The sequence below is a fragment of the Chiloscyllium plagiosum genome, unplaced genomic scaffold (assembly GCF_037043375.1).
Source record: "Chiloscyllium plagiosum isolate Xiang-an unplaced genomic scaffold, Cpla_swu_hap1 HiC_scaffold_34, whole genome shotgun sequence".
Classification (NCBI taxonomy): domain Eukaryota; kingdom Metazoa; phylum Chordata; class Chondrichthyes; order Orectolobiformes; family Hemiscylliidae; genus Chiloscyllium; species Chiloscyllium plagiosum.
The window spans coordinates 41,240,219-41,261,926 of NW_028270172.1; the positions used below are offsets into that span (position 1 = coordinate 41,240,219).

Consider the following 21,708-nt stretch of genomic DNA (forward strand, 5'->3'; position numbering starts at 1 on the left):
TTCTTTAGATAGAGTCATAGAGGTGTACAGTACAAAAACAGGTCCCTCCGTTCAACTTATCCATGCCAACCAGATAGGATTTCCTGATGAAGGGCTTTAGCCCGAAACGTCGATTTTCCTGCTTCTTGGATGCTGCCTGACCTCCTGTGCTTTTTCAGCACCACTCTAATCTAGACTCTGGTTTCCAGCATCTGCAGTCCTCACTTTTGCCATGCCAACCAGATATCCTAACCTAATCTCGTCCCATTTACCAGCACTTGGCCCATATCCCTCTAAACCCTTTCCTATTCATATACCCATCCAAATGCCTTTTAAACATTCTCATTGTACCAGCCTGCACCACTTCCTCTGGCAGCTTATTCCAGACATGCACCATTGTCTGTCTGAAAACGTTGCCCCTTAGACTCCTTCTACATTTTTCATCCTAAACCTATGTCCTCTAGTTCTGGACTCCCCACCCCAGGGAAAACACCACTCATGATTTTATAAACCTCTATAATGTTACTCCTCAGCCTCAGACGCTCCAGTCCTTACCTATCCAAATACACACACATCCTGTCCCTCAGGATTCCCTCCAACCTCCTCAGGAAAGAGACCAGAGTTGTGCACAATTTTCCAGAAGTGGCCTAACAACTGCAACATGACATCCCAACTCCTGTACTCAGTGCTCTGACCAATAAAGGAAAGCATACCACTATCACTATCCTGTCTACCAGCAACTTCACTTGCAAAGACATATGAATCTGCACCCCAAGGTTTCTTTGTTCAGCAACACTCCCCAGGACCTTGCCATTAAGTGTATAAGTCCTGCCCTGATTCACCTTACCAAAATGCCTCACCTCACATCTATTTAAATTAAACTCCATCTGCTGTTACTTGGCCCATTGGCACATCTGATGAGGATCCCGTTGTACTCGAGGTAACCTTCGCTGTCCACTACTCTTCCAGTTTTTGGTGTCATCTGCAAACTTGCTAACTATACCTCCTATGTTCACATCCAAATCATTTACATAAATGATGAAAAGCAGTGGACCCAGCACTGATCATTGTGGCGCACTGCTGGTCACTGGCCTCCAGTCTGAATAGCAATGCTGCACTACCACCTCAGCTGCTTGTAGCAAATGAGCATCTAGTCTAAATTTGTTAGAGCAATGTAAACAGATAAGTGTTATCCTGTTTTGTCACCCAGTCTTGGAGACGTAGCCAAAAAGAATTGAGATGTTTTGAATAATCCCCTCCCCTGCACCTTTAGGATATGCTGTTAGTAGTTGGATTTTTTTTTCGTTGTTATGAGCAAAGGTTCCCGGTTTTCAGATCGCCACTAAATACATTGTTGAAAGTTCTTGCAGTGTTTGTTCTTTAAAAAAATGTTGACGTCCTGCCAATATGCTGAGCAGTGTAGTGGAGGCAATGGCCTAGAAGTATTATTGCTAGACTATTAATCCAGAAATTTAGCTAATCTTCTAGGGACCCAGGGTTCAAATCCCACTATGACAGATGGTAGAATCTGAATTCAATAAAGAATTTGCAATTATTAGTATGATGATGACCATGAACCTGTTGCCTGTTTAACTCATCTGGTTCACTAACGACCTTCAGGAAAGTCCTTACCCGATTTGGTTTATGTGATTCTAGACCCATAGCAATTTGGTTGACTCTTAACTACCCTTTGGACATGAGTGGGCAATAAATGACATAGCCAGAGATACCCTCATCCTGTGAGTTGACCTTTAGTAGCAGAAACACAATAAAGTCAGAGTAGCTGATATATTTAGCTGCTGCTGGGTGATAGTTTTGTTTATTCATTATGCTATACACGCAGTTTAGTGCTATGAAATGTTAAATGCTGTTATTATATGGAAATAAAGGTTTTACAGTAATTCTAAATAAAATACCCCACAATTACAACTAGAAACCAAATGACAATCGTTACTTAGAATTTTATAATTTATTTGTTTATTTTTCAGCTGGAAGCACAGGGTCCTCCGGTACAGAAACTTCAAACGCCTGTGATTGTTTCAGGAGCAACTAATAGATCCGTATTTTTCAAACCATCTCTGACACCTGGAGGGCAGAGTAACAGACATATTGACAGGACAGAAAATCAAAACAATGTAAGAAATAAGTATTTTTAAAAGTATATGCATTTTGTATTTCCTTAATACCTTTATTAATTGAATTTTATTAAATTCTCATTTTTTTATTGTCGTCTGAAATAACTCCTTTCAGCATAACCTTGTATCTGTTCCCTGCCCTGCTTGTCGACATAAGCATATCCATAATATCGATGTCAACCAATTTCTTTAGGAGCAAGTCACTGACTCAAAAGAATTTTGATCTGAATTTCCCACTTTATTTCTTGGTGACCATCTTGTATTCACGACTGCTGGTTTTGCTGTCGCCCACAAGTGGAAGTGTTTGGACTCTGTGCAAGCAAAGCTTGTCATAATTGGAAAGGGATCTATTGGGTCATTCAGCCATCTCATCTTAAGAAACAAAGGGCCCAAACTGTTTTTTTTTTCTGGCAGGTATAAGCTTGCTTCTGGTTCCATAAATCTTTTTTGCACCCTCTCCAATGCCTTTATATATCATTTTGTATAATATGTTGACTGCAACTGTGCACAGTGCTCCACATGTGGACTAACCAAGACTTGATAGAAGTTTAGCATAACTTTTCTGCTTTTCAGTTCTGTTCTTCTCAGCCCTTCTGCTTTTTCTCCTCCCCTCTGTACACGCTTTGTCCATGTTTCTACTGTCTGTTGTGTTACATTATCCCAGGTTTTTTTTTGAATATCTCGATAAGTTCCACCTGTATTACCCTCGCCTGTTCAGAAAATCTAACTAAGCTTGCTCAAGCAAGCTTTTTCCTTTTGAAATGTATGTTAGAATATGTTCAATTTCTAGATGTTAAAAAACCTTTTCTCCTTTAGTTTGGATTCTGTTATTTCTTCTGCTTCCTGATAAGTTGACTGGTCTCCAATTGCTTGTACATCAGCATTCTTAATTATGACTTTTTATGGTACCACCAGTCCTCTTCCACTACTTTTTTTCCGAAAAGATGTTAATCAAATGCAGAAATTCCTTTTGTATCATTTTCTTACATTCTTTTAAAATGTGAAAATGCCATGTTTTTGGACTAAGGGGTTATTGTGAGGTTAAAAAGGAAAACTGTTGGCCTGGATTTTGTGATTATTCATAAAGCGAAGGGATGTCCTGCGCTGTCTGAGAAAGCTACCCAGAAACATCCAGTGCTCTGTCAGTCATAGTTTCTCTATTCCCAGTGGCGTTATAAATAAGGAAATGAATTGGGCAGCTACTCTCACCATGCTAGAAAAATAATGAAATTTAGTATCATTCATGTTTATTAAATAAATATAATTGCATTAAGATCAGTGCTAAAACAAGCTATCTTAAAATATTGAAGTGAGATTTTTAATCATTATGGAGAAATTTGTTATTCCACATTTATAAGATTAACTTTTTGGCCCAAGTAGTTAATTTTAACAATGCTAACAGTTCACTATGAAGAACCTATCCATACCTCTGAGCAAGTTGGAACTACTTTGAGGTTTTTGCAGACAGACTAATAACTGAGATGAGAAAGATTTCAACAAATTGTGTTAGAGATTGCAGTGTGGAAATCTCCACATTACACCCAGTGGAAGAGTATAGATACCTTGACAGCAACATTCTCTGTGCACTTCCAAAATTACTGTCGAATTCAGTGACCAGAAGTGGAGCTTTTCCCGTTCTTGTAATGTGAGCATTGCAGGTAAGGCCAACATTGTTGTGAATCTGTAATTGGCCTTGAGAAAATGGTGGTGAGTCACTTTCACAATAGATGCAGACCAGATGGTGCAGGTGCTCCCAGAGTGCTTACAGGGACAGAGTTCATTGCTATGTATTGGTGATGGATGGAGTAAATATTTAAAGTGGTGGGTGAGGAAGCAATCACATCAGTTGCTTTGTTGTGAATGTTGTTGAGAGTTTGAGGGCTGTATTCATGTAGGCATGTGGTGAGTAATCCATCACATTTGTGACTTGTAACTTGTAGATGGTGGACAGCATTGGGAAGTCAGTTAAGTCTGTTATTGCAAAACATGTGGCCCTTGTCACTACAGTATTTATATGCTGGTTAATGGTAAACCCCACCCTGCCCCCTCCCAACTCTGTTGATAGTGTAAACCTTGGCAAAGGTAACGTCTTTTCAATGTTATGATGGGATAATTCAATTATCGGTTGGAAATTGTCTTGCCTGGCACTCAGTTGGCATAAATTTTTCTTGTGAATCATTAACCCAACCTTGGATGCTATTCAGATCTTGCATGCAAGCATTTTCTTCAGCGTCCAGAGAGCTGTGAATGGTACTGAGCAATTGTGATCACCACAGAACATCCTGACTTCTGACATTGTTTTGGAAGGACATTCATTGAAGAAACTGAGAATCATTTGAGATCAGGGCACAGCCTGTAGTGGGGCTTTTTTTTTTAAAACCGTGATAACCTCTGTGCCCTAATTTGTTTTTCTCGTTGTTTAATAACTGTCTTCTTTATTCAAAATGTTCTCATTTTTCAGCATCCACTTGATCCATGTCCCTGATACATACTGATGAAAATTAATATTTACAGAACTTTGCTACTATTGTCTGTGCTTTTAAATTGTCCTTGTCTCTTTTGTACCCTGTTTCTATTCCTGACTTTCCCTTAGGTACCTGTAGATTATCTTAGTAACTTTGTTTTTTTTTCATAATTTATTTTCACAGTTCCACTTTACTTTCCTATTTGTGTTTTGCTGCTATTTTGTATCTCCAAATATAATTTTGGCAAATTATGATTTGAAATCAACTATTTGGAATTGAAAACTCTTGCTGTTTAATGTTAGTGATGTTCCCTTGTCCCATTTTTTTCTTTACAGTTAATTTCTAGTAAATAAAATAATATATTCAAAAGAACAGAGAAAATTATAGCACAGGAACAGGCCCTTCGGCCCTCCAAGCCTGTGCCGATTCAGATCCTCTGTCTAAACCTGCAGCCTATTTTCTAAAGATCTGTATTCCTTTGCTCCCTGTCCATCTGTCTAGATACATCTTAAATGACGCTATTGTTCCTTCCATCTCCCACCTCTACTGGCAACGCGTTCCAGGCCCCAACCACCCTTTGCGTAAAGAACTTTCCATGCATATCTCCCCGAACCTTTCTCCTTTCACTTTGAACTCATGACCCCTAGTAATTGCATTCTGCACTCTTTTGGGCGGGGGGGCGGGGGGGGTGGGGGGGAGCTTTTTGCTATCCACCCTGTCTGTCCTTCATGATTTTGTAGACCTCAATCAGGTCCCCCCTCAACCTCCGTCTTTCTATTGAAAATATTTCTAATCTGTTCAACCCCTCTTCATAGCTAGCGCCCTTCACACCAGGCAACATCCTGTGCACCCTCTCCACAGCATCCACATCATTTTGGTAACGTGGCGACCAGAACTGCAAGCAGTATTCCAAATGCGGCCGAACCTAAGTCCGATACAACTGTAACATGACCTGCCGACTCTTGTACTCCATAACCCCCAATGAAGGGAACAATGGACCTGAACACCAAGATCTCTCTCTACATCAATTTTCCCCAGGACTTTTCCATTTACTGTATAATTCACCTTAAATTGGATTTTCCAAAATGCATCACCTCACGTTTGCCTGGATTGAACTCCATCTGCCATTTCTCTGCCCATCTCTCCAATCTATCTATATTCCTTTGCTCCCTGTTTAGTTGAGGTGATGTTTAGGAATCTTGTCATGTTGAACTGTTGAAATCTTAAGTGAGTTGCCGACATGAGCAAAGAAATGTCTTTGAAGTCTACCGACTGACACTATTGACATTCAGATTTATTTTAATTTGCATGTATGCAGTTTGGGTTTCACAGATTTATAGCTTAATGCAATTGATGTGTTTGTTTGGATAAAAAATGCTCATGTTTAATTGGAATGTTGAACGTAAACTCTTAAGTAAATTTGTTGAATGTGTTTTATTTTTTTTAAGGATCTTCCCTTCCAGCTGAGTCTTATAGCACACAGCTCCTGAAGCCTTCTGCAGTGTTGCTTACTATTTGTTGCCAACTTGGAATAATCTGCAAATTTAGAAATTAAACTCCAAGTCATTTATATTCAAACAGCTTGTGGTTGTGTAGTGCTGGTGGTCAAATAGGGACATGTGTTTAGATCAAAAGGGGATTACAGTAACATTGAGGCCTTAATGGATTTTGAATACAATCGCTGAATAACAAACTTCTGGATGATAGGATGATGAAATTGACAGATCCAGTTTAATGCTGATAAATGTGAAGCTATGGAAGGAGTCAAACAAAAAGTTGAGAGCAAGTTGGCACGTGAGTTTGGAAGGCAGTTAAACATTCAAAGAATTTGGAAGAGGAAGGGAGATTAAGACAGGATAGTGGTTTACAAGAATAGAGAAGGCTGATGATGTCATGTTCGAAGGAGAGTGAACAGTACCTGGTTGGGAGTGGGGGGGTTTGCAGAGGGAGAGTGAGAAGGGGAGCCATTAATACTTTCAACATAAGAGCTATAAAAATTCAGTGGTCAGCAGTTTTATAGAAATAATATCAAGAGAATAACAGTGAGATAAGATGGATTTGAAAATGCAATGATGAGAACTCGTCTAAGCTTCAGATTCTGGATTGAGAGGAATCCTTAGAAGTTTAGCCTTGTGGGCTATAATTAGAGGAAAGCAACAGTGGCAAATGACTGTTAATCTGTATTTTTTTTATTTTAAAAGAGATCTGGGAGATAGTCTCCCTTGTTCTAAGAAATGGGGGCATATGATGTAAAAAGACACTGGAGAAGAAGGGAAGCTGACTGTTGTTTGCCTTACTGGATTTTTGCAGTGACAGAGAGCAAGACCTGGTTATGTTTTTCAGTGACTTTGCCAAATACTGTATAGCAATCAAAGGTATACATCTCTCCCTTAGACTTATGGGAGTGGGATCGCTGATATAGCAAGAAAAGCAATTTGGGTGGGAAAGAATAATAGTTTTAATTGGGGCAAGGGCATCAAAGGTTCTGAAGAAGATGTGATTCTTTTGAAAATTATTTATTCATGGGATATGGGTTTTGCTGGTTAGACCAGCATTTATTGCCCACTACTAAATGCCCTTGAGAATGTGGTGGTGAACTGTGGTCTTGAACCATTGCAGTCCATTTGGTATAGGTACATACTCTCAATGCTGTTAGGAAGTTTGAGAACTTTGACTCAGAAATAGCAATAGTGAGTGGCTTGGAGGGAGCCTTCAAGTGGTGGTGTTCCCATGTGTCTTCTGCCCTTAGAAAGTTATAGTATAGTAGAGTCCCTTCAGCCCAGTGAGTCTGTATTGCCAAAAATACATTCTTACCTAGTCCCACTTTCCCACACTATTAAATCTGTTTGAAATCTATCCCATTTAGCACAATGGGAGGTAGCCTCACTGAAGGTGGGACTTGTCTCAGCAAAGACAGTGTGGTGATTGCTCCTCCTGATACAGTCATGGACAAATCCATCTGTGGTACACAAATTGGTGAGGCTGAAGTTAAGTACACAGTCCCCTCTTAGTTCCTTTCCAGCCAGCTGTAGACCATTCTAGTAGCTATATCCTTTAGAACTTGACCAGCTTAGTGAGTGGTGGTGCTGCTGAGGCTGTCTTGGTGATGGACATTGAGAAATTTAGTGAATCAACAGCTTCTGGGAATCTTGTGATGAATTAAAGATCAGAGGATGAATATTTGGAAGGTAAGTGACTTGGACTCTTACCCCACCCCGAAAGGATTGATGTAGAAAGGGTAGTATGGGGAGGTAGGGGAATGTGGCTAAGCCGTGATGAAAGGAAATGGTTAGAGATTATGGTATCAAAAGAGTTAGAATTCTGTGCATGAAGACGTGATAGTAAGGTGGTCGTCTATGGTTGTAGGACAGATTGTATGAAAGAAGTGATTTAGATACAAAACGAGTGCAGTTAACTCAATTGAGAACAAGAGGAGTTGAGATGGAGGTTGAAATCACCAAGAATGAGAAGATACTCAATACAGCGGCAGAGGGAAAACAAACAAAAACTAGTAATGACTTCCTAGACCCCAACTTGCAGTCAGGAAAAGAGCCACCCACCACTCTGTCACCTAACTAAGCCAATTGTATCCCCAAGTTGTTATAATAAAAACAGAAATTGCTGTAAAAACCCAACAGGTCTGGCACGGAATTGAATTAGGGTCATTGGACCTGAAATATTAACTCTGCTTTGTCTCCACTGATGCTGCCAGACCTGAGCTTTCCAGCAAGTTTTGTTTTTGTTTTAAGTTTTTCTTCGTTTAAATAATTTTTTTAATCAACCTGTTCCGAGATGTTATTACACACCTCTGGAGCAGATGGAACACAAATCCATGCCTCCTACTCCAGGGGTAAGAATGCTACCACTGTGCCACAAGAGGGCCCCAAAAGACTAGTCAAGTGAAGTAGTGAGAAGAGGGGAAGAGAAAACAAGGATATCTGTAACTGACTTTGTAAGCAAATATCAACGATAACCCAATACCATATGGTTTAAAGTACACCTTTAAAAGAGTAACAGATTTTTTTTAAGTTGACCGATTTTGAATGCGACTTGACTTGAAATAAAATAAATTGAGATCTTATGCATATCAAAAACTTACTGTGAAAGTATTTTTCCTTGTATTTCTAGAGTGTGAAAGAGAAATCACCTATTCCTGAAATTAGTCTTCAAGCAACAAAAAGGTAGCGTATTCTTCATGCGGTTAGCATTGAATTACTTTCAGACAGAAGTTTTAAAATGTATCATAATTTGTTTTTCTTTAATGCACTCATTTATTTTTGTTGCAGTGATAGCTGTTCGTATCAAGTCATTAGTTCTCACGCAACCAATGGTCTTGCATCCGGAGGAGCTGGAGGAAAAATGAAGAGAGATAAAGGACATTACTCCTCGAGAGGTGCACAGGAGGTTAGATCAAATTGTCTCCTAATTTTTACAATTGCTTATCACTTGCTAGATTTACAAACACCAATGGAGATACTGTTGAGTAACTTTCTTTATAAGCTGAAAGTTCAACAGTGTATTTCTTGCATGTTTTCGTTATCAAGTATTTTATTGCATAAGCAATATCTATTTGACTTATTACTCAGTGTGATGGATTTTGCCACTTAAAAGCTGCACTGTTCATAAACATTATTTTTGCATTCACTGTTTCTATTGCAGTTTCTTTGGCAGCAACCTTCCATCTTGTGAGACCTTGGTTTGCACTGTAGTGGCCAGCACTCTGTTAAGCATTAGTATGGCTCAGAAGCCCCAAGGCCCATTCTGTCTTAGTGTATGCTACATTTGCTGCAAAGGAATACTGCGAGCTGAGAATTTACACAATTTGCTGACCTCTACTTATCCTGAATCACCTTAGCCAATTGAGCTATCGTGATTCTACTCTCCTTTCCAATGTAGTTGGCCATTAGTGTCTTCCAGTGTCATGTTGTCATCTTAATTTCTCACTTGTAGGTATCCTTAAACAAAGATATGGCAGCCTTGGAGGCAGTTGTCAGTGCATCCTAAGGGCCTTTGTTATACAGTTATCATCCATTTGATAAATGTGGCCAGACAATCACCGGCATCTTTAGTTTAGCATTGTCTGTGTCCTGATGGAAGTTGCATGTTCCAGGACCTCTGAACTGCAGATCTTGAGCTGCCAAGAGATGTTGAAGATATGTCTGAGACAGTAAAGATGGAAACTGTTCGATCTTATCTCTTGCCTAACATAAATTTTATAGATTTTTCTGTGGAGGAGTGTGCTGAGGACCCAAGGTTGGTTTGGTTGTAGTTTGATGTTTTCAGTCAGGCTGTTATTGTTTTATACACTTATTCAGCCTGGGCAGAGCAACGGCAGCTTTTCTAATGCAAATGTCCCTTTCAGTATCAAGGGAAAGACAACTGGTGATTGTGGCACCAAGATATATAAAAATATTGTCCATTTCAGCATAACTTTATCAAAACTGATAGATTGTGGTATTGCAATTTCCTGGACAATGATATTGTAGTCTTCATGGTATTCAAGCCAAACCTTCAGAGAGTCTGACCATTTGCCACAAAAGGTGTTCGTTGGTAAGGACTCCCCAAAGCCATCTACAAGGTCAAATCCAGAGTATGATGAAGGGCTATCCACTTAGCTGGATGAGTGCAGCTCCAACAAAACTCCTAGAAGCTTGACACCATCCATGACACAAGATCCCACTTAAGTGGCAGTTGAGAGGCTCGAGAAGGGGATTTTGTGACAAATTGAGGTTTCAGTTGAATGATGTGTAGTTTACCTTTGTCACAGTCATGTCAGATATCAATTCCAACATTGAAAGACAGTTGAACACTAGCCTAAAACAGTGTGGTGCTGAAAAAGCACAGCAGATTAGGCAGCATTGAGGAGCAGGTTCGGGTATAATCCCTTCATCAGGAATGAGGCTTGTGGGCCAGCGTGCTGAGATAAATGGGAGGTGGGTGGGGCTAGTGGGAAGGTAGTTGAGACTGCAGTAGGTAGATGAAGGTGAGGGAGAAGATGATAGGTCGGAGAGGAGGTTGGAGTGGATAGATGGGAAAAGTGATGGGCAGGTCAGGAAGGCCGTGCAAAGTTGGAGGCTTGGGACTGGGATAATGTGAGGGTAAGGGAAAGGAGGATGTTGAAATCCATACTGACCCCATGTGGTTGCAGGGTTGCAAGGTGGAAAATGAGGCGCTCTTTCTCCAGGCATCGAGTGGTAACGGTTTGGCAATGGAGGAGGCCCAGGACCTGCATGTCCTTGGCAGAGTGGGAGGTGGTGAGGTTGGTTGGTGCGGGTGTCCCAGAGATGTTCTTTCAAATGATCTGCCAGGAGGCTTTCCTCCCTGATGTAGAGGAGACCACATCAGGTGCAACAGATACAATAAATGGCATTGGTGGAGGTACGGGTAAATTTCTGTCCTATGTGGGAGGATCCTTTGGGGCCTTGAATGGAGGTGAGGGGAATGGTGTGGGTGCAGGTTTTGCACTTCCTGTGGTGGCAGCAAAAGATGCCAGGAGTGGGGTGTGGGCTGGTGGGGCATAGACCTGACAAGGGAGTCGTGGAGGGAAATATATCTCTGGTGGTGGGGTCTGTTTGTAGGTGGTGGAAGTGGCAGGGATTGGTGGGGTGGAAGGTGAGGACCAGGGGGATTCTACTCTTGTTGCATTGGGACGGGTGCGTTCAAGGGTGGTGGTACAGGAAGTGGAGTTGCTGCGCTGGAGGGCATCGTCGACCACATGGGAAAAGAAATTGCGATCTTGGAATAAGGAGGCCATCTGGGATTTTCTAAGGTGGAATTGGTCATCCTGGGAACAGGTGTGGCGGAGGTATTGGGAATTAGGTATGGAATCTTTACAGGAGGTAGGGTGGGAGGAGGTGCAGTGGGAGTCAGTGGGCTTGTAGTAGGTATCTGGATTAGTCAGTAGCTGACGATGGAGAGGTCCAGGAAGGGGAGGGAGGTGTCTGAGATGGTCCGGGTGAATTTCAGCCCCCCAACCCCAGCCCCTTCCCATTTATCTCTCCAATCTCGGCCCACAAGCCTCATTCCTGAGGAAGGGCTCTTGCCTGAAACGTTGATTCTCCTGCTCCTCTGATGTTGTCTGATCTGCTGTACTTTTCCAGCATCTCACAGTTGACTCTGATCTGCAGTCGTCACTTTTTCTCCTAGCCTGAAACAGTCAAAATGATAGACTTGTAAGAAAATCATACAAATTGGCAGGCTTGCATTCTTGTAATTGAATTAGCCTGTAAATTTTAAACCTTGATTTATTCATTGTCAATTTACGAGGCACATTCAGTACATTGTACATGGCATTACAAATAAGCTTGAGTTGCATTTTTATGTGCAATTTTTGTGAGAATGATACAGTCTGTTTGTTCATTACTCATACACAAACAAACAGTATTTGACAATGAAGTTGTTAATATTGTGTTGTTTACAGGTAAAGGCCCGAGCCCCTGAATTGCCTGAAGTATCTTTACCGATTAAAAACACAACATTGCCAACCTTCAACTTTGGCTCTCCTTCCACAGCTCCTTCACCTGTAATATCTACTGTAACACAACCTTTTCCTGACAAGGTATCGTCCTTTTGCATGTTTTATTCTTGTTTTCGTATAGTATATATCCATTTCTGAAGATTGCATCCAGCTCATGCCAGTGCATCTGTGACTGTCCTGGGAATTCCTGGTAATAGCTTCGTCATGCAATTGCATAATAAAGTATACCCTTTGCAATAAAGTTATAAATGTTCATTGTAGGTTTAAACATGGGAGTATGTTCATGTCTTGAAACTTATCGAAAAGGTGTAAGTTTGTACCTTTTTGAAGTTGAGATTCAGTTTCTTTTAATAGAAAGATTTTTGGCTTTACTTACTGGTTGTATCATTTGCCACTTTCCCTCCCCCTCACACTTCTCAGGAAAGTGAACCTAAAAGTTAAGATTATTTTAACATTTTAACAGACTTCCAAGTACACCTGTTAAACCTGTGTGCAAATAAGCATGTTGTCTAAACATCCATCCTTGGGGTGGTAAGAGAAGTTTTGTGGCCTTTGACAGCAGTTTTGCAAACATAGAATCAGATCTATTGTCTGTTTGCTTCGGCCAGGGTAAGGAATAATTAAGTAATGCTAGTGGAAAATAAGCACCTCTGTAATCCATGTATGCATGTTATAATAATCCCTTTTTATTCATGTGCAGGTAGTGGTATCCAATCCAAATAACGCTGCCTTTACCTTTTCTATACCAAATATAAAAGCAACTGAGGCAAATCTGCAAACTATTTCAGTGTCTGTAAGTATATTTTAAGCCCTAATTTTTAAGTTTTCATGTTTGAAAATCTTTTCAAACCATGTAATATGCATCTTCCGAATTAATATGTTCAAGTTGAGTAGTTAATTTGAAACCATTCCATTCAATCTCCAAGCTATTGAATGTGAAGTGGCAGCAGTAACAACCAGTATATAATCCTGCCTCCACTTGTAACAGAATTGATTCATTTTTTTTTCAAACACTTTTTTTTTCTACCAACACACAGACTGGATTTACCTTTAGTGAACCGATTGACAAATCCGTGCCACTTGTCTTTGTATCTGCCAGACCTTCCATTAATGCAGGTATGCATACTTTTACTCTGTAAATTAAAATCAGCCAATGACTGCTTGACTCTTGACAACACCTTTTTTTTTTTTTGCAATATTTATAGTGAAATGCACCACATCGCCTTCTGTTTCTACACCAACAAACGAGAGAAAAGGTGAAGATTGTGATGGGTTATTGAAACCTGCTAAAACTCTGAAGCAGGGCAGTGTCTTAGATGTTTTAAAAGGGCCTGGTGAGTAATTTTTACTAAGTAGATAAAAAGGAGCATGTTTCCATACTCTGCAAAGTAGTATCCATTTTATGGGGTTCACTTAGTAAAGTCAAGCTATGTATGACATTTCTATGGTCTGATGTCTGCTTTTATGGTCATCAAATTTGCAGCTCATTCATTTGTTCCTATAATTAATAATTTCACAACTTTAGATGAGAAGGATCAATGGTAAGGAAAAAATGTTGTGGAAACTTGTTTTTTTCCCAAACATTTTATTGCTTTGTTTTATTTGAAGCCAGAATTTTAAGTATGGTTGAGTACAAGTGAAAGATTTTTGCAGTAAGCAGCTTTTCCAATCAGAAGTCTTTTCTCTTTCATGAGTGCTGTTACAGGCTTACCTGTCAGCAGCAAATGTGGGAGATAACCTGTCTGTGACTGGCCAAAAATATAAAGGAGGATAGTAAAAGCTTTTTTAGGTATGTGAAAGGCAAAAAAATGGTTAAGACTAAAATTGGGCCCTTGGAACACAAACAGGGGAATATATTACAGGGAACAAAGAAATGGCAGAAGAGTTGAATTGGTACTTCAGATCTGTGTTCACTGGGGAAGACACAAGCAATTTCCCTGAGGTAACAGTGGCTGAAGAACCTGAACTGAAGGGAATTTATATTTGCCAGGAATTGGTGTTGGAGAGACTGATAGGTCTGAAAGTTGATAAGTCCCCAGGGCCTGATGGTCTACATCCCAGGGTACTGAAGGAGGTGGCTCGAGAAATCGTGGATGCGTTGGTGATTATTTTCCAGAGCCCGATAGATTCGGGATCAGTTCCTGCGGATTGGAGGGTGGCTAATGTTGTACCACTTTTTAAGAAAGGTGGGAGAGAGAAAGCAGGAAATTATAGACCAGTTAGTCTGACCTCAGTGGTGGGAAAGATGCTGGAGACTATTATAAAGGAAGAAATTACGACACATCTTGATAGTAGTAACAGGATAGGTCAGAGTCAGCATGGATTTATGAAGGGGAAATCATGCTTGACTAATCTGGAATTTTTTTGAGGATGTAACTCTGAAGATGGACGAGGGAGATCCAGTGGATGTAGTGTACCTGGACTTTCAGAAAGCTTTTGATAAAGTCCCACATAGGAGGTTAGTGAGCAAAGTTAGGGCGCATGGTACTGGGGGGGCAAAGTACTGACTTGGACTGAAAGTTGGTTGGCTGACAGGAAACAAAGAGTAGTGATAAACGGCTCCATTTCGGAATGGCAGGCAGTGACCAGTGGGGTACTGCAGGGATCACTGCTGGAACCGCAGCTTTTTACGATATATATTAATGATATAGAAGATGGTATTTGTAATAACATTAGCAAATTTGCTGATGATACTAAGCTGGATAGCAGGGTGAAATGTGAGGAGGATGTTAGGAGATTACAGGGTGACCTGGACAGGTTAGGTGAGTGGTCAGATGCATTGCAGATGCAGTTTACTGTGGATAAATGTATGGTTATCCACTTTGATGGCAAGAACAGGAAGGCAAATTACTACCTAAATGGAGTCAAGTTAGGTAAAGGGGCAGTACAAAGAGATCTGGGTGTTCTTGTACACCAGTCAATGAAGGTAAACATGCAGGTACAGCAGGTAGTGAAGAAGGCTAATAGCATGCTGGCCTTCATAACAAGAGGGATTGAGTATAGAAGCAAAGAGATTCTTCTGCATCTGTACAAGACTCTGGTGAGACCACACCTGGAGTATTGTGTGCAGTTCTGGTCTCCAAATTTGAGGAAAGACATTCTGGCTATTGAGGGAGTGCAGCGTAGGTTCACGAGGTCAATTCCTGGAATGGCGGGACTACCTTGCGCTGAAAGACTAGAGCGACTGGGCTTGTATACCCTTGAGTTTAGTTGAAACTTTATTGCTGGAACAGCACAGCAGATCAGGCAGCATCCAGGGAACAGGAGATTCGACGTTTCGGGCACAGGCCCTTCTTCAGGAAAGCTTCGGGCCTGTGCCGGAAACGTCGAATCTCCTGTTCCCTGGATGCTGCCTGACCTGCTGTGCTGTTCCAGCAATAAAGTTTCAACTTTGATCTCCAGCATCTGCAGACCTCACTTTACCCTTGAGTTTAGAAGACTGAGAGGGGATCTGATTGAGACATATAAGATTATTAAAGGATTGGACACTCTGGAGGCAGGAAACATGTTTCCGCTGATGGGTGAGTGCCGAACCAGAGGACACAGCTTAAAAATACAGGGTAGACCAGTTAGGACAGAGATGAGGAGAAACCTCTTCACCCAGAGAGTGGTGGCTGTGTGGAATGCTCTGTCCCAGAGGAGAGTGGAGGCCCAGTCTCTGGATTCATTTAAGAAAGAGTTGGATAGAGCTCTCAAGGATAGTGGAATCAAGGGTTATGGAGATAAGGCAGGAACAGTATACTGATTGAGGATGATCAGCCATGATCATATTGAATGGTGGTGCAGGCTCGAAGGGCAGAATGGTCTACTCCTGTCTATTGGAGGAGTCATAAGAAGTCTGAGGTATGGAGCCTGCAGACTGAGGTCTGGGAAAAGAAGGCTTTTGGAGAGACTCTGACTTGGAAAGAGAGAAAGGAGTTGAGAATTGCACCACAGGGGTAAGGTGATGAGCCAAATGTCAGAGGTGAACTACAAGTCGGCCCATGAGTTTAGATTGAGGAGTGAGTGATGGGTTGTTTGATCGCTCCTGCTAATTCTCTTGCATTTCACTTTTTAAAAAGGAATTGGCTTTTTACAAAAATGCGCTTAATTCTCTCCAGGAAAGAAAATGGCTACTTTCATTTTAATGTCTGGTGGTAGGGTAATGTAGCTGGTGGAAATGTTTAGAGCACAAAGTCCAATGGATTATTTTCTTGAAGTTAAAGGAGACAGCGTGCGATGGAACAGAAGGAGGGTTGAGAGATCAAAGGAGCAGGGTTATGGGTTGGGGGTGGGGGGGGGGGGAGGCGGGCGAGGAATGAGAGTGTTGGGGGAAACGGATGCAGACAGGAGCGGGAAACCCCAACTTGCTTCTGCTTCCCAATTTCTTGAGTTCCAATGAGGCCAGTTTTGTGTGTGTATAATTTAAGGCCACCCAAGGTCAGTGTGAATTAACCTAACTCCTTAGCTCAGTTTATTAGCAACCACCTTCCCTGGTAATTATAAGTTGACTCAGATTTTCTTTTTCTCTAGCTTAACCAAAGTAAATAAATTGATTTCATTTCTGTTAAATACTCATTTAAATGATCAATTTATTGCTCTAGGATTGATTTTGAAGAAATCTGTGTATTTACTGAAATTTCCCATTTTCCCCCTCCCCCTCCCCAAAGAATAAAAAACTCAATGTTTCAAAGTCACCCCAACCTCCACCCCCAATCAATGCGAACAGGTTGGCCACTCCGACTTGGAGTATAGCTCATGAGCTGTGAGATTAAACTCTATTACCACTTGGGAGCTGGGTTCTACGGTTTTCAGAAATGCATCACACCAAAGTACAATGTTGTACATTATCTTGTATTGACATATAGTGAGAAGGTTGAAGAGGCTAAAGATGGTTTCCCAAATATCGTTGTAGTTGTGAATTATTTTCTTTTGGCCACATGAGAAACATTGATTTCTATTCTTAAGGTGCAAGTGGGTTTTATATTTCATGGACATTTCTAATTGGATTATGTGTGAACTTGATTGTTTCAACTTCCCTGACCTGCTGCAGAAGCAGTGATGACTGCAGAATTCATCTCGGTTTGGGAAGCCTTGTAATAATTTGGCAATATTTCATTGCTTAATCAAGCCTATCTGGGCAGCTGTTGAAGTGTCTGAGTCTTAACAGAGCTTCAGTGTATTAGCCAGGATTGAGACAGTATTGTCTGTTCCTGTTACATGAACACTAGTCAGAATATTGAGAGTGTGTGCATAAACTACTTAAATTTGTCTTTTTGTTTTAACCTGTCCCAAGAGTTCACTTCGTCGTCTTCATCCACACAATGTATAACCAAGTCCTTGGACAGTACACCAGCTACTGTGAAACCTTTGCCATCAACTACTGGAAGAAATAGTTCCTTCACAGAGAGCTCAAACACCTTAGGATTTGGAGATAAGTTCAAACCTGCTGAAGGTTCCTGGAAATGTGGCTCCTGCCTTTTACAAAACAAAATCACAGACAGTAAATGTGTTGCTTGTCAGACTGCTAAATCTGTACGTCCCACACAGACTGATGAGTCAGCCAACAAAGACAAACCTGCATTTAAAGAGACTCCAATGAGTTTTGGAGACAAATTCAAACCTGCATTGGGTACATGGAGCTGTGATACCTGCTTGGTTCAAAACAAATCAGAAGCTGTAAAGTGTGTAGCTTGTGATTCACCAAAAGCTGGAACTGGAGTAAAATCTGCACTGACTTTGCCTGCAGTGAGTGAAAGTACAAGGAACAGAGAGTTGAACCCTTCAAGCAGTACCTCTGTCAGTTTGGGATTGGCAGATCAGTTTAAGAAACCTGAAGGTTCTTGGAAGTGTACTGTATGCCTCTTACAAAATAAGGCTGAAGACAGCAAGTGTGTGGCTTGTCAGTCTGCTAAGCCAGGTAAGTGTCTTTTCTTCCACAATATGGTTGGTGCTGCCAAGCCATTGTTTATTTGCTATAATATGCCATAATTAATGTGTTTTGATGCATTTGGAGGTAGGTCTTGTCTTTGGAATCCTCTTGTCTGGGGTGTTGATTATGGAATTTCATGATTTTGCATAGTTATCAATGAATGGCATTATGCATTCTGATCAAGTGATGTATGAATTGCACCTATTCAATTAAGTGATGAATATCCCAGTGCACTCCTGACTTGATCATATGTCAGGGGAAAAGTGTTTAATTGAGGAAATGTGCTACTTTGTTGCAAAGCAGCTTATGTAACTGTGCAGTTGATGTCATGATGCGTTTCTGCTTTTGGTTATAGTGAACCCCTGCCCAGATATTGATGCTGGCAGACTCTGCTTTGTTGATTGGGAAGTACTTCCACCTTCTATTAGAAATAAAAATAGAGATTGCTGGTAAAACTCAGCAGGTATATCAGCATCTGTGGAGAGAAATCAGAGTTAACATTTCTGGTCCAGTGACCCTTCCTCAGAACCTTTTCTTGGAGTTGGTTATTGCTGAGTGTGAATTTGACCAACTACTCTTGAACCTTTATCTGGATGTTGTTCATGTCCTGCTATTTGAAGAGATGTGGCCACAATAAAATAGTCAATGAACAAACTCATTCCTGACTTTATGGTGGAGAGACATAGAGACATAGAGCCATAGAGATATACAGCATGGAACAGACCCTTCAGTCCAACCTGTCCATGCCGACCAGGTATCCCAACCTAATCTAGTCCCACCTGCCAGCACCTGGCCCACATCCCTCCAAACCCTTCCTACTCAAGACACGTTTGGAATATGCGGCAGGATCCTGAAACTGGAATAATTCGTCTCAAAACTCAACTACATTTCCTTTGCAATAAAAACAAAACAATTAGAAATACTTGGCCAAACAACACCTGGAGAGAGAGAAAGAAACAGAATTAAAAGCCTTTGAACAGAACTAGTGAAAGCTTAAAATGTAATAAGTTTTAAACCACTGAAGGTTGCATGGCGAGGTTAGGGAAAAGACGAAAGTGAAGATCTTTGATAGCATGGAAGAAAAAAGATTTAAACCTCAAAAGGATTGGTGGTGCAGAATTAGTCTGTTAGGAAAATTCTACAATGAACAAACCTTTTAGACAATAGCTGCAGGAGTAGGCCATTCTGCCCTTCGAGCCTGCACCACCATTCATTATGATCTTGGCTGATCAGCCTCAATCAGTATCCTGTTCCTGCCTTATTTCCATAACCCTTGATTCCACTATCCTTGAGAGCTCTGTCCAACTCTTTCTTAAATGAATCCAGAGACTGGGCCTCCACTGCCTTCTGGGGCAGAGCATTCCACACAGCCACCACTCTCTGGGTGAAGAAGTTTCTTCTCATCTCTGTCCTAAATGGCCTACCCTGTATTTTTAAGCTGTGTCCTCTGGTTTGGGACTCACCCATCAGCGGAAACATGTTTCCTGCCTCCAGAGTGTCTAATCCTTTAATAATCTTAAACTTCTCAATCAGATCTCCTCTCAGTCTTCTAAACTCAAGGGTATACAAGCCGAGTCGCTCCAGTCTTTCAGTGTAAGGTAATCCCACCATTCCAGGAATTGATCTCGTGAACCTACGCTGCACTCCCTCAATAGCCAGAATGTCTTTCCTCAAATTTGGAGACCAGAACTGCACACAATACTCCAGGTGCGGTCTCACCAGGGCCCTGTACAGCTGCAGAAGAACCTCTTTGCTTCGATACTCAATCCCTCTTGTTATGAAGGCCAGCATGCTATTAGCCTTCTTCACTACCTGCTGTACCTGCATGCTTGCTTTCATTGACTGGTGTACAAGAACACCCAGATCTCTTTGTACTGCCCCTTTACCTAACTTGACTCCATTTAGGTAGTAATCTGCTTTCCTGTTCTTGCCACCAAAGTGGATACCCATACATTTATCCAAATTAAACTGCATCTAACATGCATCTGACCACTCACCGAACCTGTCCAGGTCACCCTGTAATCTCCAACATCCTCCTCACATTTCACCCTGCCACCCAGCTTAGTATCATCAGCAAATTTGCTACTGTTACTATTAATCCTATCTTCTATATCATTAATATATATTGTAAAAAGCTGCAGTCCCAGCACTGATCCCTGCGGTACCCTACTGGTCACCGCCTGCCATTCCAAAAGGAAGCTGTTTATCACTATTCTTTGTTTCCTGTCAGCCAACCAACTTTCAATCCAAGTCAGTACTTTGCCCCCCCAGTACCATGCGCCCTAACTTTGCTCACTAATCTCCTATGTGGGACTTTATCAAAGGCTTTCTGTAAGTCCAGGTACACTACATCCACTGGATCTCCCTCGTCCATCTTCAGAGATACATCCTCAAAAAATTCCAGAAGATTAGTCAAGCATGGTTTCCCCTTCATAAATCCATGCTGACTCTGACCTATCCTGTTACTACTATCCAGATGTGTCGTAATTTCATCCTTTATAATAGACTCCAGCATCTTTCCCACCACTGAGGTCAGACTAACTGGTCTATAATTTCCTGCTTTCTCAAAAAGTGGTATAACATTAGCCACCCCCCAATCTGCAGGAACTGATCCTGAATCTATCGAACTCTAGAAAATAATCACCAATGCATCCACGATTTCTTGAGCCACCTCCTTCAGTACCCTGGGATGTAGACCATCAGGCCCTGGGGACTTATCAGCCTTCAGACCTAACAGTCTTTCCAACGCCAATTCCTGACAAATATAAATTCCCTTCAGTTCAGGTCCTTCAGCCACTGTTACCTCAGGGACATTGCTTGTGTCTTCCCCAGTGAACACCGATCTGAAGTACCAATTCAATTTAGCTGCCATTTCTTTGTTCCCGGTAATATATTCCCCTGTTTCTGTCTTCAAGGGCCCAATTTTAGTCTTAACCATTTTTTTGCCTTTCACATACCTAAAAAAGCTTTTACTATCCTCCTTTATATTTTTGGCCAGTTTACCTTCGTTACCTCATATTTTCTCTGCATATTTCCTTCTTGGTAATCCTCTGTTGTTCTTTAAAAGCTTCCCAGCCCTCCGTTTTCCCATTCATCTTTGCTATGTTATACTTTTTCTCTTTTGACTTTATATGTTTGTTAACTTCCCTCGTCAGCCACAGCCACCCCTGCCTCTTCATAGGATCTTTCTTCCTTTTGGGAATGAACTGATATCCTTTTGATATCCTTGATCTCATTGATGGCATTCACTGATTGATATGGAGAGTGGTTACATTTGTGCAGTACCAATTCATGAATCCACAAATGGATTGCAGCTCTGATTTAAAATCAGGAGATAAGCAATTCCAGCAGAAGCAACTGCATATTCTCTGACTGGTTAATGCTAGTGTCGGCTACTGATTAGAAATAAGTTGAGTGTTATATTTATAGTTAATTAGTCTTTACCCATCACTCCTTTGGTTTTGCACATTGGTCGTCAAGACTAAATGTCGTCCTTTGTGTAAGATGGAATTTAAGCTGGAGAATAATTGGATGTGCAGAAATAAATCAGTACACCTGAAATATTAACACCTTTCTTAAGATAGCAAGTGTGTTTGTTAACTGGGCTCCAAGCTTCTTGTTACCTGCCATTTTAATTCTCTGCCTTCTGCCAATTCTAACATTCCTGTGCATAACCTGCTGCAAGATTTCAACGAAACTCTAGGCAGGCTTGAGAAACCCTGGACTGAATATTGATTTCAA

General features: G+C 41.1%; 1 protein-coding gene across 2 annotated transcripts in view; it reads left to right on the top strand.

The window, feature by feature from the left end:
• Positions 1 to 21,708, top strand: part of nup153 (nucleoporin 153) — a 78,492-nt gene that overhangs the window by 25,866 nt on the left and 30,918 nt on the right. For both annotated transcript variants that reach the window (XM_087978628.1, XM_087978629.1), the window contains 8 exons: positions 1,968 to 2,114; positions 8,708 to 8,760; positions 8,866 to 8,983; positions 12,000 to 12,137; positions 12,757 to 12,849; positions 13,094 to 13,172; positions 13,262 to 13,390; positions 17,332 to 17,955. In XM_087978628.1, coding sequence (XP_087834754.1) covers positions 1,968 to 2,114; positions 8,708 to 8,760; positions 8,866 to 8,983; positions 12,000 to 12,137; positions 12,757 to 12,849; positions 13,094 to 13,172; positions 13,262 to 13,390; positions 17,332 to 17,955 — 1,381 coding nt within the window. The remainder of the gene's footprint in view (positions 1 to 1,967; positions 2,115 to 8,707; positions 8,761 to 8,865; positions 8,984 to 11,999; positions 12,138 to 12,756; positions 12,850 to 13,093; positions 13,173 to 13,261; positions 13,391 to 17,331; positions 17,956 to 21,708) is intronic.